The sequence below is a fragment of the Monocercomonoides exilis genome, assembly GCF_001643675.1.
Source record: "Monocercomonoides exilis strain PA203 chromosome Unknown scaffold54-601524, whole genome shotgun sequence".
NCBI classification, from domain to species: Eukaryota; Preaxostyla; order Oxymonadida; family Polymastigidae; genus Monocercomonoides; species Monocercomonoides exilis.
Window position 1 is genome coordinate 69,624 of NW_027150599.1, and position 23,563 is coordinate 93,186.

The 23,563-nt window shown below is 42.4% G+C and overlaps 1 protein-coding gene across 1 annotated transcript in view; it reads right to left on the reverse strand.

Moving 5' to 3' along the window:
- Positions 1-23,563, reverse strand: part of MONOS_8747fu8748 (putative Protein kinase domain) — a gene marked incomplete at its 5' end in the record, with an annotated part of 29,301 nt that continues 5,738 nt past the window's right edge. Inside the window, one exon of the mRNA XM_067879183.1 lies at positions 1-23,563. This exon is cut by the window's right edge and continues 5,565 nt beyond it. Within this exon, the coding sequence (XP_067720317.1) occupies positions 244-23,563 (23,320 nt within the window). The 3' untranslated portion in view covers positions 1-243.

Consider the following 23,563-nt stretch of genomic DNA (forward strand, 5'->3'; position numbering starts at 1 on the left):
TTAAGATGATAAAAATACAATTTTATTTGTTTAAAAAAGATAATCAAATCGTGAAAACTTCGAAATGAAAGAAATATCACTTATAAAAAAATGCGATTACATTTTTCTCATCAAACTGAAAAGTGAAAAACATTAAACAATTGTTTCATAGTGCATCCAATAAAAAAAGAATAAAAATAGCATAAACACAATAAATATCCCATTATAACAATTAACAATAACATAACAGCAAAATTTTCAGCTTCATTTCTGAACAAATGCTTTGCTGGAATCAAATGAAGTCGATGAGCCTGTAGAATTAGAAGAAGATTTCTCATCAAGCAAGGAAGTTGATTTGCGAGAATATGAAGTTGAATTGGACAAAATTGTGGGAGGAGGGGAGCGATGGCTAGGCATCGTTTTGCTCATTCCAGAATGAGAGGTCAAATTTGATTTTGTTGAAGATGCAAAAACCGAAGAAGGAGATGCTGCATTGCTTGATCCTCTCATAGTCTTTGACGAAGAAGGCGTTGAAAAGGTTGATGAAGAGGTAGAAGTGGACGAAGAGTGCGTAGAAGAACTTTGAGGAACAGAAGATACTAAAGTAGATGCAACTGGATTCCACTGGAGAAAAGGAGAAGAAAGATCAGAAGACGAAGGCGGATGGAATGGCTGGCTCATCGACATTGAGCGGTAGTGCCGTGTGGAAGGCGTTGGCGATGCCAGAAAGGAGGCTTGACGAGGAAGCATTTTGCGAGGTGTGTCCTCTTTGTTGACAAGAAGAGAGGAAGTCAGAGGGGTGTGCTCGAAAGAGAAGCTGGAATGACCCTGTGGAGTAGACAACAATGAAGTAGATGATGCAGAAGAGGAGGAAGATGAAGAGGAGGAGGAAGAAGAAGAAGATGAAGAAGATAACATCTGAGAGGAATTTGTGGGAGTTGACAAACCGAATGATGTTATTGGTGAAGAAGCAGGCACCGCATAGGAGCGAGTGCGACTGTGCATAAAAGAGCTGCCGAGCAAGTTGTGCTGTCGTGTGTGAGCAGCAGCAGTATGAGAAGAGGAAGAATGGATAGATGACTTGTGGAAGGAAGGAGAGGCAAGAGACTGATAAGAAGGAGAATGGACAAGACGCGGCTGGTGTGCAGATGTTGGAGAATGCGAAGACATGGCAATTGGTTGTCTTGCCATTTTTTGCAGTTCTGACTGTCTCATTGGAGAGAGCTTGTTGAGCTTCAAAGTATGTGAAGAAGAAGAAGAAGAAGAAGAAGAAGAAGAAGAAGAAGAAGAAGAATAAGGAGATGATGATGATGATTCACCAGAAGCTGCATGCATTGAACCTCCAATAGTTTCTTCAGCATTTGAACCTTTTGTGTTTGCGGAAGTGACTTGAGAAAGCAAATTCTTCTCTTTCACTTGTGAAACAGAAGCACTAGTGCTTGTTTCATTCTTTATATCCTGTTGATTTGAAGCACCTTCATTTGAGTGCTCATTGGCTGTACTTGTCTTTTGAGATGAAGACTCAGCTGGAGATGAAGGAAGCACCAAAGATGGGAAAGAGGAAGGCGACAGAACAGAATGTACAGAAGCAGACGCTGTTGAATGCGAAATATCAGACAAAGAATCAAATGTCTCAGAAGAAGCAGCACCTGAACGATCACTTTGTGCTGAAGGAGACATGAGCGATTTTGAGGAGCCTTTTGCGTTTGGTGAACAAACAACATTTCCTTCATTTTGTTTCTTTTCTCCTGTTTTGTGCAGAATGCTCATGAATTCTGATGGATCGACAGAACTCATCTGATAAGGAGAAGAAAGAAGATTATTGGAAAACACATTTGATGAAGCAAATGCTGGAACAGATCCGACAGATGTTGAAGATGAAGAGGAAGAGGAAGAGGAAGAAGAAGAAGAATCCTGCTCAGAAGAGACAGACACCCTCCTCCGATCAGCTTTCTCTTGTGTCAGCAAAATGGGTGCAGTGACAGCAACAGATGGACCATACAGCCCAAAAGAGGAGGAAGACGAGGAAGGAGAGGCAGACAGCGATGGACTGTGTAGTATGCTTTGTGTGTTTTTGGAGTGTGTTCCCACAATGACAGCATCCATCGGTTCAGAAGAGAGCACTCCATCACCGCTGGGGAAGAGAATTCTGCGTGCAGCTGCGGGTGTCTGTGGATCAGGTGAAGGAGAATGAGAATTGGATGGAGAGAAGGAAGGAGAAGGCGTTGTTGACTGAGTAGGAGAGATGGAGAAGTCAACAGAAGGAATCGAAGGATAAGGATGATGCGGTTGTGGATGAGGCGATTTTGAAGTGAAAGCACTTGGAATGCTTTCACTTGCATCAGATTCAGTGCTATCGAATACTCTGTTGGCTGATGGATTCTCCTGAAACACTGTCTGAGATGGCTCTAATGGCTGCTTCTGTGAAGAAGATGAATAGGAAGAGGCAGACAAAGCATTTGCGAGATTGGCTTTGGAGATGAGAGAGGAAGAAGCATTAGATGCAATGGGCGCAGTGTGCGATGTCTTGGATGAGCCATCAGTTGGAAGAGAAGAGAGAGAAGAGAGAGTTGTGTCTGTTGCCACAGAAGGAACAGAAGAAACGCAATTTCTGTCTCCTTCGCTTGTGTGAGCAGAAGAGGACGAAGAAGAAGACAGATCGACAGGAGAGGAAGAAGGAGAAGCGAGTGAAGGAGACAAATAAATAGGAGTGGATGAATTGCGTGAAGAAGTTGGTGAAGCTCTCACATCTCCATCAACACTGTTCAACAATGCAGCAAGTGATGGAGATATGCCAGAAGGAGGGGCAGGTGCAGATGAGGAAGAGGAGGAGGAAGAGGTTGATGCACCTTCTGTGTTTGAAGATGAACTGTAAGAGAAAGAAGTGTCTGTAGGTGAGTTTGATGGAGAAGGGCTGACAAAAGGAAAATGACTGAAAGCAGAAATAGATTCAGAGGCAGGAGACAGCATCATTCCATTTAATGAGGTTGTGTTGCAATATGACTCAGAGACAGAATATGAATCACTCTGAACAGATGCCGACTGAGAGGAAGGTGGGTAGTTGTGGTGGCTGTCACTTGTGGAAGAAGAAGAAGAAGAAGAAGATGATGATGATGATGAAGGATAAGGCATAAGAGTTACACCTACATCATCTTGTATCACAGGAAGATGCATCTTTGGTTTATTGAACACATGCGATGAATGAGAATGTTGCTGTTTAGCTGACTTTAGAGAAGAAGAAGTTGGAGAAGAGGAAGGAGAAGTGCTTGTATCAAATGATGAATCCGATAAATGAAGAGACTGCTGCGAATGAACAATAACAGAGGAAGGAGTTGAGCTGGCTGAGGGATAAGAAGAGTCAGATGTTGACAGAACAGTCACAGCAGAGGCATCTGAATGGGAAAGGGCGGCTGCAGAAAACTGTCTCGATGCAGATGAGAGGAAAGGAGTCTCCAAAGAGATGGCAGCAGTATTTGAGGGAGAATGAGAGGGAGAAGGCAAAGAAGGTGGGAGTGGAGCATGTTGAGATGTGTCTTGTGCCCCATTCACATCAAAGTTCTGAGAGAGAGTGGAAGAATCAACTGTGCTGAGGGTGGAGGAGGAGCTGGTGGAGAGAGTAGATGCATTTGTTACAAGAGAGCCAAAGTTGGATGAGTTGAATGGAGGAAATGCATTCACATTCTGTTTGTTTGTGGGAGAAAAGCAGATTGTCTGTCTGCGAACAAGGGGAGGAGAAGCAACAGGAGAGGATTGCTTGAGAGATGAGGATAAATTGAATGGAGAATGAGAATGGAAAGATGGAATGGATGCAACAGGAGATGAATATGTTGAGTTCAGATTTGAACCAAATGAAGATGAAAAAGAAGAGGAAGAAGAAAAAGAGGAAGAAGAGGATGATGAGGAAGAAGAAGATGAGGAAGATGATGAAGCACCAAAGATGCGATGAGATTGCATGTTCTGGAAAGGATCGTTTGCAGGGAGAGAAGGCGGAGGAATCGGAATCTGCCCATTGTGAGTGCTCTTTCCATGCAGCATTGCTGGCAGCTCCAGCTGTTGAGGCAGCAACAATCCTGTCTTCCCCTTCTTTTTCTCTTCTTCGGCGTCTGAAAGCGAGCGAGGGCGCTGAGGAATAGACACAAATGGCATGTTTCGAGGCATCCCAAATGGCTGAAATGGATTCTGTGCGAAGCGTGTTCTGTTGCCAATGCTGAAACCAGAGACAATTCCGCTGCCTCCTCCAAAAATGGTTGTTTGTCTCTTTCTGTGGAAGGAGGAGGACATTGTTGACAAAGAAGGAGGAGTAATGGAAGATGAAGAGCATGAGGCAGAGGCAGAGGAGGAGGAAGAGGAAGAAGAAGATGATGATGCAGAAGATGTTGAAGATGAAAGAGGAGATTGGAAGAAAGGAGAGAAAGTTGAAGGTGATGCAGCGAGTGTGGAAGATGCAGCCATCAGTCCAAAAGGAGTTCCATTCTGTACGTCTCCTCTCATTTGTCCAATGATCCTCTGTCTGAGTGTCCCTCCCATCTGCTCTTTTCTCGCCACAAATGGAATTCGAATGGTTCCAACTCTGTTTTTGTTGTCAAACAAAGAAATGTATTTATAGTCCTTAAGCTCCTTCTGAATATCGCCAAATGATTTGTGTTTCTTCATTCCATCTCCAATCGGAGGAGAATTCAAGTCTTCTTCTTCTTCTTCTTCTTCTTCCTCTTCCTCTGTCTCCTCTTCTTCTGTATATTCTTCATCCTCTTCTTCATCTTCATCTTCGTATTCATCCTCTTCTTCATACTCTTCGTCTTCATCAATTTCTTTTGTTTCTTCTTCTTCCTCCTCCTCATCATCATCTTCACTTTCAACTTCATATTCATCGTCATCCTCTTCATTATCATCCTCGCTCATCTCTTCTGACTCCTCACTAGATGTCTCGTAAGACTGCCATTCTGTCGACTCTTTGTCTGACTCTAATTCTGGACTGGGAACAATCAAGCTTTCTGTTGGATGCATTTCATCATTTGCATCCATCTCTCCATCTTCATATGACTCTCTCTGTCCTTCCTTTCTGAATGGCGCTCCAATGATGATGTTCCCTCCTCCTTCTCTTCCTTCTTCATCTTCTCTTTCTCTTTCTCTTTCTCTCTCTTCTTCCTCTCCTTCATCCAACTCTCTCTGATTTGCAGGTCTCTGCTTTACTGATGCTATAACTTCTGAGAATGGAGAGATCAGCTGCTGAGAAGACAGAACAAGAGGCGAATGGCAGATATAAGGAGAAGCTGGCTGCTGTCTCTCGTTGAGTGAGGAAGAAGGAGAATTGGTTGGTGTCTGTGAATGCGATCGTGATCGAGACGGTGTGTGAGATCTCGAACGAGATTTGGAGGCAGAATTCTTGCTGCTACACGAGGCACTTCTGCTGACTGAGCGAGAACGAGGTGTCAACGTCTTCTCTTCTAACATTCTGTTTGAATGAGTACGAGCCATATGAGTCACATGAGACACATCATTCACTGATTCATTCATGCTATTTGATGAGATATCCAACACATTTCTCTTAACAGAAGGAGACGGACTTTTTGGAGATATGGATGTAGCAACAGGATAAAGTTCTTTTTTGCTTTCTTCTCCTTCTCTCTCTGTTGTTGCTTCTGTTTCTTCGCTTTCTGTGACCCACTCCCATTCCCACTCATCTTCATCTGTCACATCTCCATATTCATTCTGTACACTTCTCAAACTTTTGTCAGAAGACATTTTGAGAAGATGGCGCGAATCATCAGATGTTGGTGAGCATAAAGATGATGATGCTAACAATGAAGGTGTTGATGTTGACGATGAAGAGGATGAGGAAGAAGCCAAACCAGATCTTTTGGATACAAACATATCTCTTGGCTTGATCAGTTCTGTTGAGCTGTTTGCTCTGCGCTGTCTGATACGAGATGGAAGCAGAGAGAGAGGTTTGAGTGGAGGAAGAGGAACAAATGGATCAGCAATTGTCAATGTTGTTGTTTTGAACTCATCTTTTGCATTCTGATCAGATGGACCATTTGCAGATTTGAAAGGATCTTTTGTTTCATTGTTGTCTGTTTTCAATGCAAAAAGAGAATTCTTGTCAGAAAGATGAGAATGCAAAGAAGAAGTTGACTGGCTTTTAGTTGGCTTCTTTTGATCTTTCAAATGCTGGCTTGATTCAACTTTTGGCTTTGGTAGGCTTGAAAGTCTCTTCAGTGAATGCCTTCCAACTGTAATAGGAACATCGCAAGAAGGAGAAGGAGACAAGGAAAGTCTGTTCTTTTTCCTCATTCCTTCTCTTCCCACACTCAATCCTCTTCTCAATGGCCCCACTGTGATTGCATCTCTCTTCTTCAGTGCACTTTTCTTTTTCCTTCCTTCCAACGATACTTCATCTGATGCTGATGCTGCTGAAATATCAATTGCCTTCTTTTTCTTTTTTCTGATGAGCTTCTTCTTCTTCTTCTTCCTTTTGATTTCTGTTTTCTTTTCATTTGCTGCTTCAGAACCAGCAAGCTCATCCAGCTCTCCTGATGCCTTGTGCACAATCCCCAATCTTGAGTGTGGAGCATCATTCTTCTTCTTCTTCTTCAGAGGAGATGATCGTGCTGATGAAAGAGAGCTTAATGATGCTTGTGAAGCTGATCGATGGAATGTTCCAAAAAGTTCATTCCCAAAGTGTGTTAATGACTTTGTTTTTGAGTGATTCACCACATTTGTTGTTGGAGTGTATAATGCTTCTAAAGGCAACTGTTCATTTTTGAATGGATCAAAACCATCTTTTGATGATTGCGCAAAAGTGGAAGATGTTATCAGTTCTGTTGACAAATCTTTTCCATTCAATCGATCATTTTGGTGATGAGTCATCTCCCTCTTTGATTTCAATGAAGGAATGGCAAATGGATCAACCGAAGAAGGCGTATGGTATGCTGTCATCCTATCAACACCTTGTGGTTGTGTCTCATCTGTTAATTCTTTCTCTGGTTGAGTTATTTTGAATACTCTATCTCCATAATTATCACCTGAGATGTTTTCAATTAATTTGTCCTTTGAAGAGGAATTCATTTTCAATTCATTGTTTTTATTAAGAGCAGAATATATTCTATTATCATCCTTTTGTAAATCGCTCTCGTTTTCTGACAAGTCAGCCAAATACAAACAGCTGGATGATTGAGATCTCTTCATCCGTTTATTCTTTTGTGGTTCTTCTTCATTTTCTTGTTGAATAATATCTGAAGTTAAACATTTGTCATCCAATCCTTCTGTTTGTCGAATATCATCTTTGTTTGTTGACTGCTCCTTCCCTGTTTTTATTTCATCGTTCTTTTTCTTTGAGAATGAAGGAATAATCATTTTGTATTGAACTGCCTTCGATTTCGCTTTGTCCACCTCTGCCTGTCTTTCATCTTCTTCACTCAACGACCACGCTTTCCTTTGCATCTTCCCCCTTTTTGATGATCTTCTCATTACACTCCTTCTTCCTCTTCTTCCTCTTGTCTTCCTCTTTCTCGATGGTGCATCTTTGTTGATCGCTAATCTTCTGTTTCCTCTGAAGTTAACATCTGCTTGTGTCTTTCTCCTCCTCGTCCAATCAACACTTCCATTCAATGAAATCATTCTCTGTGATTTCATCATCACTCCATTTACTCCTTCCTCTTCATTGCCTATTTCTCTATCTGCATCGTTAGTGTTTCTGATATCTAACAATCCTGTTCCTTCAAACTGCTCTTCCCAATAGCCCTCTCCATCACTCATTTCTTTCTGTTGATCCTTGCTGATCAATTCGAGTGTCTGCATGGCATAATGAGAAGATGACTGAGAAGAGAGAGAGGAATATCTTCTGTTTGTGTGTTCTTCCTCTTCTCCTTCTGCATCGCTTGACTCAGTTGGAATGAAGGGAGCCATTGGAGAGTGGAAGTGAGAGTGAGACAGATCTCTTTGTTTTGGTGAGAGGAAGACTGAGGAAGAGGGAAGCATATGCTGAGTGGGTATTGGAGTGAGGATGGAGATATTTGATGAATGAGGAGAAGATGACGAAGGAGAAGAATGAGAACGAAAACGAGAAGATGAAGGAGAAGATGCATGAGAAGGAGAGGCAGAAGATGAAGGAGATGGAAGAGACGAGTGAGTGTTTGTGTGCGTATGAGTATGAGTATGAGAAGGAGAGGAAGAAGGAGAAGGAGAACGGCTGGTGTTCATATCCAAATGAGAAGAGTGGAGAAGAGGAGAAGGTTTGGGAACACAACCTTTACTTTCAGATGAGTTCAAAGAAGACTTCGAAGAAGAAGTGGCAAAACCAGAAGTTGCTCCATTGAATGAAGGAGAAGAAGGAAATGAAGAAAGAGAGGCAGAAGAAGATCTTTGAAGTCTGTTTGGAGAGCAGTTTGGATGAGAAAAGGCAGTGAGAGTGAACGCCCTGTGCGATTTGCCATCTACAGCCTGATTGATGAAAGGAGAAAGAGAAGGAGAATGAGTCAGCTGCTGGCTGGATGCAGCAAATATGCTGGATGCGATGAAGTCCTTCAATGTTGGTGTGATAGAGGCAGAAGGAGTATCACTCTTCTGTGCAAGTATCTTCCCTTCCATCTCTTCTTTCCTCTTCTCCTCGTCTTCCTTCTGCTCTGTCTGCATTTGAGAGAGCAATGACTTACCAGAGAGACTTGTGTGTGAACGAGACAGAGTGTCTGTCTTTCTGCCTTCGAATGTGGCATTCGATGAATCAGAAACAGAACTCAGTCTTCGTGCTGTTTCTTGTGTTTGTGGCAGGTTCTGCTCATTTGACATACTCAGAGGAGGAGTTGGCGAAGATCTTAATGAAGACGAAGAAGACGAGGCAGAAGAAGTGGCTGAAGAGAAGGCAGTTGAGTTGGCATATGTGAGAGAAGGAGAGATTGAGCCAGAAGATGCCACTTCTCCATTGATGAATGAAACATTGCCTGTATGTTCAGCAAATATTGGTGGCTCTCCATCAGTAACACTTATGGCATGAAATGCATTGGCCATCGAATCAGATTCAGTCATCCGAAGAATGCCAAGTGAAGAAACAGAATGAGAAGATGAATTAGAAGAGGAATTGGATGAAGAGTTTGATGAAGAATTGTTAGATGAATTAGGTCTTTGAGGAGCAATGAGAGGGCTGGAGAGAGGGCTGTGTGTGGGAGTGATAGGAGGAGAGAAATGGGCAGATGATTTAGAGAGAATAGAAGAAGGAGACACGCTGCTTCTGCCAAAGTGAGAGGTGTACGGAGGAGGAGAAGGGGAAGGGGAAGGAGTGTGCTGAGAGGAGGAGATGAGCATAGCGCCAGAACCAGAACCAGAGACAGAGCCTGAGACAGAACTGGAAGAGACAGAAGGAGAGGAGGTGTTCATGGCAGGATAGGGCAGTTCAGGCAGAGGGATTGTGTCAACACTCTGAGAGATGATGTGAGGCGAGGGGGTGTGGAGAGAGGATGTGGAAGGAGGGCGCTGTGGATGAGAGATGGGAGAGTTCATCAGATGAGGAGAGATGCAGAGACGAGAAGGAGATTCAGACACACTCTCTTTTCTGTCTCTGATTCCGAACAGTCTGCTGAAGAGTCCTCTTTTTGGCTGATGTTTTGTTGATCCGCCGAGAGAAGTGCCGTCAGAGAGAGAAAGAGGAGGAGAAGGAGTGGGTACATGGAATGCAGGTGAGTGGATGTCTCTGGGTGTTGTTGGGGTGAGGGAGGAGGAAGGAGAAGAGAGACGAGATTCTCCCAATGAAGGAGTGGGTGAGTGAGAATGGGAGTGCAGATGAGAGTGAGAGTAGCATCTGCAGATGGGAGGAGTGGAAGAGTTGAGGATGGAGGAGTCATTTCTGTTGGAGGCATAGAAAGAGGACAAGATGGCAGAGGAAGATGTGGATGAGGAGAGGGTGCTCTGGCCGTTGTATGCATAGTCTGATGGATGATAAGAGGCATTTTGAGTGTTTTGAGTATTGTGAGTATTTTGTGCATTTTGAGAGATGGAGAAGACAGAAGGAGGAGGAACAGGAGGAGTGGCATGATGATGATGATGATGATGAGAGAGAGAATGGCTACTCGATGAAGAAGGCTGAGGAGAAGGTGAAGGAGAAGAAGATGAAGAGGAAGAAGGGGTTGTTGAAGCAGATGAAGATGATGAGATGTTCTGTTGATATTCATAATCTGGTGATATACGTTGACTATTTGAATGAATATCTTTCTCTTTTTGTTGATTCTTCAGTGAAGTTGATGGAGAAACAGATGAATTATCTGAAGAAGATGATTTTGTGAGAAGAGGAGAAGTTGTAATCGGTTGATTCTGATGAGAATGATGAGAATGATGAGAAGAAGAAGAAGAAGAAGAATTCTTTGGAGGTGTTGTTGTGCGTGAAGGTGGAGGAGACTCACAAACAACCTTCTTTGGCGATACATCAGACGAAGATCTCTTCAACACTGGGGTGCTTGGATGATCATTATGACTCCCTTCTTTCCTCTCAAATTGCTCTTCTTTTCCCTTTTTGTTCTTCAATTTGAGATATTCTTTGACCTTTGGCGAGGCATAAGACTCAGAAATCATCAGAGGAGAGTCAACAGAACTGCTCTGTCCAGCTGGCTTCCTCAGAACAACAGAGTAAGAAGCATAGAATGAGTCTGCGTCCACTGACTGATTGGCAGCAGAGGCAGATGACTGAGAATGGAGAGAGGTTGGTTCTATTTGATTGTCCTGTGAATGAGAATTAGAATGAGAGTGAGAGTGAGAGAGTGAATGAGAGTGGGTGAGAGAGAGAGAAAGAGAAAGAGCATCTTCTTTGTTGGCAATGCTGGAAGGACGGATGAGTTTGGAATGAGAAGGAGATGAGGCGATAAGAGATGTGGTTGATGGAGTTGAGGGGAGATGAGAAGTTGAAACAGATGAAGATGATGAGGAAGAGGAAGAGGAAGAAGAGGAAAAAGAAGAAGCAGAAGAAGAATTCACATTGATAGCAGACAGAGCAGGAATAGGGCCAAAAGCGTGTACAGAGCGAGGGGTGTGGATGATGATGCCGTCGACAGAGGCAAGTGTGGGGGAAGGACAAGAGATGCTGGCAGGAGAGTGAGGAAGAGAGATGCCTAATTGAGTGCGAGAGGCTGGGCTGTCTGTTGATTGGACACGTTTTGTGTGGGAAGAGAAGTGAGGAGAGGATTCGTGTGAAGGAGATGGAGAAGAGAGGTTGGATGGAACAGAAGAAGAAGAAGATGATGAGGTTGAAGAAGAAGAAGAAGAAGAAGAACTTGAAGAATATAAAACATTTGTTGATGAAGACTCAACAGGAGAAGAGATGAAATTAGGAAATGCATCTGAAGACATCGCAGATTTGTCTGTGTTGCCTTTCAAACTTTCACTTGTCACTTTGATCATTGATTCATTTGATTGATCCAATTCTGTTGAAATAGCCTTTTCTTCTCTCTTCTCAACAGAAGAATTGTCAACTTCTGCTTCTTTTCCTGCATTTCCATCAGAATGACTGGGCATAAAACTGTTCGTATTGCTTAAAGGAGACAAAGGCAAAAATGTGTCCTTTTGATTGTTTTCTCCCTTTTCAAACTGAACTTTTGGCAGTTTTTGGTTGATAAATCTATCATTTTGTGGATGAGAAAGAGAAATATCTGAAGTTTGAGTGATATTCTGTTCAGTTTCTGTTTCTGTCAAATGAGATTCTTCTTCATTGCATCTTTGTTCATATGCTGAATACATCGAAGATTTGACACTTTCTTCTTCATCCGCATCAACATCATCTTCCTCATCTTCCTCTTCTTCTTCGTCTATTGCTTGTGGAGAGGCAGGAGGATAATGCTGTTGAGAAGGGAAAAGAGAAGAAGAAGAGCCATGAGAGAGGAAAGGAGAAAGAGATCCAGCAGAAGAAGATGATTGTGTTTCGGTAGAAGAGGAAGAAGAAGAGGAAGGAGAAGGAAAAGCAGGAGGAGGAGAAGGAGGAGAAGAAATTGTATTTTGAGAAGAATTAGAAGAATTAGAAGAGTCTGAAGAAGACGATGAAGAAGGAGAAGAAGTTGCAGAAGAAGGTATTATTGAAGAAGAAGAAGAAGACGACGACGAAGATGAAGATGAAGATGATGAAGTTGTAGTTGTAGAAGAAGGAGAAGGTTCCACCTCATTTGGAGTAGATTCATTCATTTGAGTGCCATCTGAGTGCAAAGAGAGGCAGATGTGAGTGTTGCAGGTAGATTCATCGGCTGTTGGGGATGTCATTTCCTGTTGAGAGGAAAGAGTGCTTGTGATGGCTGTGTGACGAGACACAACACCTGTTGAGTTGTTGGTGGTGCTGCACAATGACTGAGGAGAGGAAGAAGAAGAGGAGGAGGAGGAAGAGGAGGAGGAAGAGGAGGATGAAGAAGACATTGAAGAAGAAGAAGATGAACTTGAAGATGTGGATATAGAGCCAGATGAGTTTGTGTTAGAAGAAGTTGTATTTGTAACAGAAGGAGAAGGCGAAGGCGAAGGGAAAAGAGGAGTGAATGAAGGAGAAAAAGCAGCAACAGGAGAAGCAATCAAAGAGACACCGCCAGTTCCAAAAGTGGGCAAAGAGGCAGGTATGACGATGGTTGAGGCAGGCCTGGCTGGTCTGTCAGACATCGACGTGTGCTGCAGAGGGAAAGAGGAAGGGGTCATGTTCTGTGTGAGCTGCTCACTTGACTCAGAGGCAGATGTCATGGTGGCAGTAACTGAAGGGCTGGTGCCAGAGAGAGAAGGAGAAGAGCGGGTGGGTGACTGGAAGAGAGGAGGAGAGAAGGAGCGGAGATTGTCACCGGCAAAGACAGAAGAAGTGCTTATTGTTGTGGCTGTTGCTGATGATGCTGTGGCTGATGTGGATGAAGATGTCACTTTCTGATCATTCGCATCATTCCTTTCATTTTGTATCAGACTCAATGAATATGGCCGAAATTCCTGTTTTGCTGGCTTCTGTTTGGAATGTTGCACAAAAGTGTCTGCAAACACAGAAGAACGATGAGTCTTTGGCTGAGAAAAGAGAGCAGATGAAGAAGGCATTGAAAACGACTCTTGTGCAGCAGAAGTGTCAGAAGAGGATGCATTTGACAAATTGGTTGTACTTTCAGAGATAGGAGGGGCAAAAGAAGAGCAAGAGGCAGGAGTCTCAGAAGAAGGGATGGTCAAACTGGAGGAAGATGAAGTAATACCAGAGGAGGAAGAAGAATAAGAAGAAGAAGAAGAAGAAGATGATGATAATGACTGAAACACATTCATAAGATTAGTATTCTTTGGTTCAATTTGTATGAGTGATTGCCCAGGTGCCAGAGGTGATTGTACCTCTCCCACAATAAACTCTCCTTTTGTTCTTCTTTTCTCTTCCTTCGCTTTCTTCTTCTTTCGATCTCTCTTCTTCTCCTTTCTTCTCTTTCTCTCTTTCTCTCTTTTCATTTCTTTCAATGCTTCATATTCGTCTTTCTCTTCTTCCCCTGCAAATCTTCTGTTGCTGAATATCATATCCACTCCTTCTGCTTCAATTCCTTTCAGATATTCCTTTCCTTTCCTTCTTCTGTCGTGTCTGTGTTTGTGAATGCGATGATGACTGTGGTGATGGCCATGCTTGCTTTTATGATGCCTCTTTTCTTTTATCTTTTCTTTCCTTTGTGAATGAGAAACAGAACCAACTGAATTTTCTCTGAGCAAAACACCTTCTTCGTTGATCATTCCTTTCCACAACTGATTCCAATTGGATATATCATCATCTTTTGCTCCATTTTGGTTATTTTGTTGAATGTTTTTGTTTTGTTGTTTAATGTTCCCCTCATCTTCATCTCCAACAAAGCCATCTTCACTCATTCTCCCTTCGTCATTCTCATCAGCTCCACCTGAAAGAGGAGGAGGAAGTGCAACTGATCCTTTGCTGCATGAGGACAATGAATGATTGTCAGATGGTATAGACAGTGATGACATTGTGGGTGATGTTGCCCAAGAAGATGAAGCAGAAGAAGAAGAAGAAGAAGAAGAAGAAGAAGAAGAAGAAGAAGAAGAAGAAGAAGAAGAAGAAGAAGAAGAAGAAGAAGAAGAAGAAGAAGAAGAAGAAGAAGAGAAGGAGGAAGAGGAATAAGAAGAAGGAATTGCAAGATGAAGATCTACTTTCTTTCCACTTTCTCCTTCTGAAGTGAAAGGCTCATCTTTGAGCATTGTATTACCCTCAGAATCTGTTGTTGTTTCATCTTTGCTCTTTGTGGAAGATGCAATTGAACGCAATGTGGAAACAGCTGTTGCTGGTTGAGTGATATCATCATCTGTTCTGTCAAATGCTCCTTCCTCTTTCAGAATATCTCCATCTTTCCATATCTTCTCTGCATTCTTCGCATTCACATCATACACCCTCACAGTTGTTGCTATGATCTTCCTGGGACTTGCCTCAAATTCATGATGAGAATGTCTAGAGTGATGCAGATGTGTGTGCTTGTGATGCTTATGCTCTTCTTTCTGGTCATCTTTGAGATCGTCTCTGTGTTTCGAGTGACTTTTGCTTTTGTGACTGCTTTTGCTGTGATGATGATGATGATGGTTGTGATGATGCTGATGCTCTGATTTTCTATTATTCGCATCCTTTTGATGATCTTTCACAGACAAATATGGAGTAAGTCTATCAAATGCCATTTGTGTTGTATCAATTTGTCCATCTTTTGTTTCCATATCAACGTCTATTGGTTTTCCAACGTTACTCTTTTCAACTTCACTGCCTTCAGTCCCATCTCTCTTTCCCATCTCTTCTGTTTCCACTCCTTCTTCACTGTTTGTATCCACAACTGGCAACAGCTCTTCTTGTGGAGGTGATCGTGAAGGCGATCTCATCTTCATTCTGCCTATTCTTTTGAGAGTGTTTGCTCTTCTCTCTTTCTTTGCCTCGTCTATCAGATTCTGCACAGGAGAGGCAAATCCAACAACAGTCATTGCTCTCTTAGAGCGTGTGAGTGTGTGCGGATGAGGAGGATAAGGACGCTTTGAAGAGTTCTGTGGTGTTGTTGTGCTGGGAGAACAAGCTTCATTTGACTGAGGAGAGGCAGTTTGATCTGATTGAGAGAAGGATAGAGGAGGAAAAGCAGATGGAGTGGTAATACCTGATTCTGATGAGGAGGAGGTAGAAGAAGTGGAAGAAGAGGAGGGAGGTGAATCAATTGAAGAAGAAGAAGAAGAAGATGAAGAAGAAGTATTAGTTGAGGAGTCAAAATAAGGAGAAGATGAAGGAGAGCAGAATTGAGGAGACAGATCAATCATCTGTTGAGCAGATGTCTGTGTTTGTGAAGAGATGGGAGTGGAAAGAGCAGACTGAGCTATCTTCTGAGGAGGAACAGGAGCAGGTGAAGGAGTGGATATTGTGACAGTATATTGATGAGTAGGGGAAGGAGTGAATGGAGTCGGGGCAGTTGTTTGAGTGATGGAAAGAGAGCCCAAATAAGATGAATTGGCAGAAGAGACAGAACGAGGGGTGGAGAAGACAGATGTTGTGGTTGAGGGTGTGGCCAATGCAGACTCACACAAAAGAGAAGGATGAGTGGGAATGATTGAAGAGGAAGGAGAAGAAGAAGAAGAAGATGATGATGATGTTGAAGCAACATTAACAGTATTCGCCATCCTTTGTGAGTAAACTCTTCCAACAGGAGGAGAAGGAGAAGGAGAGACAGAGAATAAAGAGAGGGTGTCAGGCAGAGCAGGAGATACTCCCATTGGAGAGACAGTCTCAGATGAAGAGAGAGCAGTTGTTGTGGCTGTGGTGGCGAGTGAGGTTGAAGTGGCATTTGATGTGAGTGCTTCTGCATTGTCTGCAGCATATGAGGGAGAGGGAGAGGCAGAGGGAGAAGCAGAAGGAGAGGGGGAGGGAGAGGGAGATAGAGAGGAAGCAGAGGGAGAAGAAGAAGGTGAAAGAGAAGGAGAAGGAGAAGGAGATGAAGATGGAAGAGACGCATCAGAAGAAGAGGATGAGGTAGAAGTGGTGAATGTTGTCATAGTCATAGCCATAGCATCATCAGAGTCATCGTTGTCTCCATTTGAAGATGACTCAGGGGGAGAAGGAGAAGGAGAAGGGAAGACAGAAGACAGAGGCATCATAACTGTTCTGCTGCGTGTGTGTCTGAAGGAGGCAGGGAGGGTCATTGTGATACGAGGATTGTTGAAGAATCTGTCTGCCCCATCGCCATTTCTTGTCTGAGGAGACTCCATTGAAGAAGAAGAGGAAGAGGAGGAGGATGAAGATGTTGATGATAGAATATTATTCAGTTGAGACAGAGCATCATTCCCATTCTGCATATTAGCCATTCCCATTCTGCTCTCCTTCACTTTCGCTGCAGTGTCTGTGCGTGTGCGTGTCAGAGGAGGTCTTACAATGTCATCACTCACTTCTCCCCAGGGTGTCTCAAATGCCATCGTCTTCAGATCAGTCGGGTCAAACGAGGCAATTGAGATGGCATCCACATCACTCGATGAGACCGTTGAGAGAGAAGAGAGAGTGGGTGAGTGGCCTCGTGACTTGGAGGATTTTGTAGGTGAGGAATGTGATTGAGATTGAGACTGTGAATGGGAATGGGAATGGGATTGGGAATGGGAATGAGAATGAGAATGAGAGTGAGAATGTGATGAATGTTCATGTGATTTTGAGGAAGACGATGAAGATGTGTTTGTAGATGTGACAGAAGTTGAAACAGTTGATCTTGTTGCATTCAAATCAAATGAAGAAGATGATGAAGAGGAAGAAGAAGAAGACGCTTCAGAAGAGAAGCTATATGCTTGTGTGTCAGCTGTTCTGAATGAAGAGTTGGATGAAGTCGAAGCATAAGGGAATGTGGTTGTGTGAGTGAGAGAACGAATATCCAGTGCATGTTCAGCGTGTTGTGTTCTGCTTCTCTTGAGTGAATGTTTGTGTGGATGAGGAGTATTCAGAGGAGATGACAGCAATTTGGATGAGGCAGCCATGTTGAATGAGGATGTGACTGTGCTGTGTGTGGCAGAGGAGGAAGAAGAGGAAGGGGAAGAAGAAGCTGAAATGGAGGAAGCATTGAGTGAATTGTCTGATGAGTCATATTCTGATGATGATCCTTCGATTGATGAAGAAGAATAAGAAGATGATGATGATGTGGATGATGACGAGGAAGAGGAGGAAGTATAAGAACCTCTGTCCTCATCAGTATCACACATATATTCATCACCATCATTTCTGTCATCATCAGAATCAGAAGAATCAGATGAAAAAGAGGAAGATGAAGAGGAAGAAGAAGAAACAGAATCTTCATCACTTGAAGAGTCAGCCATTTCTTTCTCACTCAAAGCAGATGTGGCAGAGCGAGTGATGGTGTGTGACTTGTCAGAAGGAGACAAATCAGATGAATAAGCATTTGATGACAGACCTTTTGAGTTGGTTGTTGTTGGAATTGAGTCTGGAATGGATGGTGCATTGGATGCTGGCAAGGATGAAGAAGAAGAAGATGAAGAAGAAGGAGAGGAGGATAAAGCAGATGAATCAGAAGAGGAGGAGGAAGAGGAAGAATAAGAAGAAGAGGAAGTGATGCTTGAAAGTGTTGTGAGAGTAGCAGTAGAAGTGAACACAGCAGAACGGGTGGCATTTGAGTAGTTCAAAGAACCCTTCCTCATTTCCGGAGAGAGATGAAGCATGAATGAAGTGGCTGTGTTTGACAATGGAGTCTGACTGGGTGAAGAATCAAGAGAACACAAAGTGGAATTGCCGACAATTGAGGAAGGTGTATGTCTCTCAGAATAAGATGAAGGAAACTCACTTTGATTGACTTGTTCTGTTGAGACAGTCATCAACTCATCACTCACATCACTCAGCAGCTTTCGCAGATAATCAAAGGACTTCTTGTTATCTTCTGCATTGCTGGAGTCTTGTTCGATTGTTCTTTTGCCTTTTTCCCCTTCAATTTCTGAGTTAACTCGTGACAGTTCTGTCTGACTTGACTCATTCAACTGATAAACAGCACTTTTGTGCTTGATTGGCTTGTCATTCCTGAACACTCTCTCTTTCTCGTGATGAAGCTCAAAATTTGTGTCTGAGGAAGAAGAAGCTATCTGCCCTGGATGCTCATATGAAGAATGCAACTCTTCCAATGAAGAATATTCTGAAATTGGCTGAATATTCATCTCATCATCATCATTGTCGTCATCATTTTCTATTTTCCACTTCTTTATCTTCATCGTCATCATCTTCTTCTTCTCTTCGCTCTCCTTCTGCATTGATGGATAATTAGACTGGAACAAATGGACATCTGCATCCACCACAGACATCGACTGTGAACGAGGTGTGTTTCTGACAGGTGTTGTTTGACTGGACAGGAGTGCAAGAGGAGGAATCTGAAGAGAAGCAACAGAAGGATAGTTGGAACTGCTTGGAGATGTGCCATGGGTGATGGAGAGGGAGCGATCAAGCATTGTTGATTCTTCTCTTTGAAGTGATATTCCACTTGTTTGATTATTGGATACTCCTTCTTTGAGATGATGTTGTTCATTGCTCATATCTCCATTGGTGTTGTCTTGTATGTTTTGGAATATTCTTCTGAATTTCTCTTCAAATTTTCTGTTTTTGGCTTCTTTTCTTTCTCTCCTTCTTTTCTCCTTCATTTCCTTTTTCAATCTCTTTTCTTCCCTTTTCCTTTCCTTCTTCTCTCTCTCTTTCTCTTTATCCTTCCCCTTCAATTTCTCCATCCTTTTCTTCTCTTCATCAACACTTATCCTCTTAATCACAATTGTTCTCTTCTTCTTCCTCTCCTCTGATGACATTTCATCCACTCCATCTTTCTTCTCATATCTCATCTCTTCTATCGGAGCAAGTGTGCTTTCCATTCCTTTCTCTCTCCCACTCTCTTTCAGATGCCCTGACTTCCTCATCGACAGATGAGGAGTGAAATTCTGCCCAAAGAGTGTATTTGCATCTGATGAAAGAGAAGGAAAAGAAGAAGAAGCAGAAGAGGAGGAGGAGGAGGAGGAAGATGAAGTTGAACCAGATGTGACTGAAGACATAGAGAATGTTGGAGAAGGAAGAGGGGGCATACTTCCGTTGACAGGAGGAGAAGTGGAAGATGTTGGATTGAGTGACAGAGAAGGCACAGAAGATGACAGAACACCAAATGAAGGAGAACGAGGCATAGGATGAGTGAAGGTGGACGATAGCAATGGATAGAATGAGACACGAGACGGAGACTCAGAAAGAGATGGGAAAGAAGAAAAAGAGGAAGAAGAAGGAAGAGAAGAAGGCAAAGTTGAATGAGCATGTGACGAATGACTGGCATTGGAAGTGAAGGGGACAAAAGATTTGAGAGCAGCAGCGGAGGAGGAGGAAGAAGAAGAAGGATTAACAGCAGAAGGATTAAGAAGTTGAGGAGATGAATGAGAAGGAGTGACATTGTATGACATAGCAAATGATACAGTGTTTGCTCGTCTGTGTTTTGGATGAGTGAACATCAGAGGAAGAGGAGAAGTTGGAAGGACGTTGATGTTGCCCTTGGGAGAGCGAACAAGATGGCTGATGTCATTTGATGATGATGCACTGAATGAAGAATGTGTGGATGTTGTTCCAATGACAGGAGGATGAGGACTGCCAGGGTGAGTGACAAAGGAGACAGCATGTGGGGGCATTGAAAGGAAGGAGGAAGAAGAGGCTGAAAGAGAATAGGAAGGAGAAAGAAGAGGAGAAGCAATGGAGGAAGAAGAGGAAGATGAAGAGGAGGAGGAGGAAGAAGAAGAAATAACATTCATTGAAGATTGCCTCCGATGAGTGCGATGTCTTGTTGGTGCCTTTGGTGATGTTGGAGGTAAAAAATGTTTTTGAGCCAGTTCAGAATAAATAGATGAAGAAAACTGCTGTTTTGATAAGGATTTCATTGGAAGGTGAGTATTCTGATAAAATGAATGCATCTGATCAGCAAAATGCTCAGTCAACAAGAGAGTGTTTGAAGGGAGTGAACGAGAAGGAGAAGAGGAAAGAGGAAGAGTGGCTGATGAGTTGAAGCGAGGAGAGCGAACACACAAAAGAGGAGTGAGAGAAGAAGTTTCCAAAGCAGATGAGGAATGAGTATAAATAGAGGAAGAAGAAGATGCAGAAGAGGAGGAGGAAGAAGAATATGTTGAAGAAGGAGAGTCTGTTTGTGGATAAGGCAATTCATGTGGATGTTCAGGAGATGATTGAGTGAAGACAGAAGGAGAAGCAAATGACTCAGAAGGAGCAGAGGGTAATGCTGAGCTGAGAGAGAGGTCAGTGAATGAGGCAGATCCCTTTGAATCAGCCTCAGATGAATGAGATCGTTGCTTCTCTTGTATCAATGGATGGATCGATATTTCAGACAAATTGCTTTCTTCTGATGCATTTTGTGTGGATAGTGTGGAATGAGAGGATAACGTGGGAACAATAAATTCTCTTCCTTTTATTTGCTTCTCATTCTGATTGTCTTTTGCTTTATTCATTCTGTTATTTTGATTGATTTCATTGTTCTTATCATCAACTGATGGGATGAGCTTGGCAGTCTCAAAGACACTTGCAGGAATCAATGCTAATTTTGCTTCTTCTTTCTCTTTCAATTCATTTTTGAGATTCATTTCTTTGTTGTTGTAAAGTTCTGCTTCATTTTCATTAACATTTTTGTTATCTTTTGATAGCTTTTCAATTGCCTTCAGAATAGAATTAGGCGATCGATGTCTTTTGTGATGCTTTGAACTAGCATTTGAGTGATGTCTCTTCTTCTCTTCTTTCTCCTTTTCTTTCTCTTTTCCTTTTCTTTCTTGTTTGTCTTGTTTGTCCTTCTTTCCTTTTGGACTTGTTTTATCTTCATCTTCCTTTTTCTCGCTTTTCAACTTATCTTCTTCAGCTTTTTCTTTTTCTTTCTCTTTCTCTTCATCTCCTTCTAAAGCATGATGATTATGTCTATGTTCATGATTATCTGACTTCTTTCGTGTCTCATTCTTCATCGACATCTTTCTCTTCTTAATCTTCTTCTTCTCTTTTTCTTCTTCTCCTTCTTCTCCTTCTTTCTTTCCATCAACTTCTTCTTTTGCTTCTTTTGATTCTTTATCTTCTTTATCTTCTCTTTCTTTCTCCTTTCTGCTTGTTCCTGCTTTTGATCGAGTGTGCTTAGAAGATGTGTGATGAATGGATTGTCTTCTGTTTGAGTGATGTTGTGTCTCATTCACTCCATCTGATGTTGTTCTGTTTGAAACTGACTCAACATTTGGAATGGTATCTGTGGCTGATGTTGTATTGTCTCCAACTTTGAGTGTGGTTGCTGTTGCACTCGAAGAAGAAGAAGAAGAAGCAGAAGCAGAAGAAGAAGATGATGATGATACAGCTGTTGAGGCTGTTGATATTGCCTTCTTCACTTTTGGTATGCTGTCACGATGTGTTGAGTGTGTGTGATGTTTTGTTGGACTTGTCAGATTGCTTTTCTCTTTCTTTTCATTTTGATTGGATTCTCCTGTTGTTTTATCTTTCTCTTTTTCTTTTTCCTTTTCTTTTGTTTTTCTTTTCTCTCTTTTCTTTCTTTCTGCTCTTCTTCTTTCTTTCTCCTTATCTTTCTCCTTCTCCTTCTCCTTTTCATTGATTCTTTCCTTTGCTTTTTCCTTTTCCCTCTCTTTAACCTTCTCCTTCTCTTTCTCTCTTTCTTTCTCTTTCTCTTTCTCTCTTCCTGTTTTGTGCATATTCAGTTCCTTCATCCTCCTTCTGCTGCCACGTGGATGCAATTGCAGTCTTGTCAGCTGTTTCTGCTTCGACTTCCTCGTCTTGTGATGGAGCAACCTCTGCTTCTTAATCTCTGCTGCTGACTCTTCAAACAGCTTCTGTCCTCTTTTGATTCTGGCTGCTCTGATGTCTTCACTCACATCCTCCATCCCAATGTTCTTTGTCGGAAATCTTGCTTCTCTGTTCTCAAAATACTCTGTTGTCACTTCATCTCCTTCGAATCCTGGCAGAAATACAGGCTCACAATCATAAACAGTCTCCCACTCAACTCCTGCAAAGAATGAATGTCTTTTAATCTCTTCTGCTCCATGGCTGCCAGGCACCATCTCATTCAGCTCATCTCCTTCCCCTTCTCCTTCTCCTCCACTTCTATTCCCATTCCCATTCACCACATCATTCGAACCTAATCTCTTGTCTGGGTCCTTGTTGAGCAGACCAAGCAGCAGTTCAATTGCCTCGTCTGATGTCTCTTCGGGAAGTAGAGACAAATCCACATCCTTCTTCAGAATGTTGTCAAATACCTGGTCTCGTGTTTCTGCATTGAATGGAGTGATTCCAGTGAGCATCTCATAGAAGATGATACCCACAGCCCACCAGTCCAATGCAAATGTCATTGCACTCTCTCCCATCGTGATCACTTCTGGTGCAATATAATCAGGTGTCCCTATGATATGTACTCCTGATGACTGCTTGTTATTCTCCTCTTGTTCTTGTGGCTGCTCTGTCACCTGTTCATTCTCTTCTTGTTCCTGTTGCATTTCATCTCCTTCAACCTCTTCATCTCCTTCATTGTTGTCTATTGCTTCATTATTCTCTCCATTGAAAGATGCCTCTCCTTCAAATGCTTCTTGTTTCTCTTGTTGAATGTGTTGATCCTCTCCTTCATTTTGAATAAGATCTGATGGAATATCTTTTTCATTCAATAAGTTTTGTGAGTTGTGCAAAGAAGTATTTTCTGATTGAGGAATATTCGATAATTCAGCCGTATTCATCTGTTGTTCTATTATTCCTACTTCTCCTGTCTGAATGCTTGTCTGACTGTTATTCTCTTCAGATGTTTGTTGAACATTCAATTCATTTGTTCCATCTTCTTTCTCTTTTCCTTCAAAACCCAATAATGTTGTATTGTTATTGTTATTATTGTTATTCTCATCTGATTGTTTTGGTGTAGATGGCAATGAAGTCACCACCCCCAACACACTTCCTTTGATTTCGACTGATTCATCCACACTTCCCAGTTCATTTGAAGAGAAAGCAAAAGAGATTGAATGTTTTCCTTGTTCTGTGCCATTCCCAGTCTGATCCATTCCAATCAGCCCATTTGATGATGAAGTCAGATAAGTTGTGGGAGAAAGAGGAGGAAAGACTACAGAAGAGGCAGTTGTGTGTATATGTGAAGAAAACACAGGAAATACATCAGAAACAGAAGATGCATCAGATATGAATGAAGATGTGGATGAAGATTCTTTTAAAAGGTTGACTGATTCTTGTCTCTCTAAAGTGTTCACACCTTCTTCTTCTTTGACAGAAACAGAAGGAGAAACAGAAGAGGAAGGAGAAGGGGTGGGAGAAGGAGAGGAAGAAGCAGAGGCAGAAGAAGAGGAAGAAAGAGATGATGGAATGTGAGGAGGAGTTGGATGATGAGGTGAGCGAGGGCTGTTTTGATTGCTGCTACGAGGTGTTGGAATGCCAGAGGAGTTGTGTGAATTGAAGGGTGAAACAGGAGGAAGTTGAGATGAAATGAAAAGAGAGTTGGAAGAGGAGTGAGATGGTGAATAACATGCAGAGGAAGAAGAAGATGATGATGACGATGATGAAGTGAAAGAAGAAGAAGAAGAAGAATTCAGAAATGTTACAGAAGAAGTTTCTGAAGAA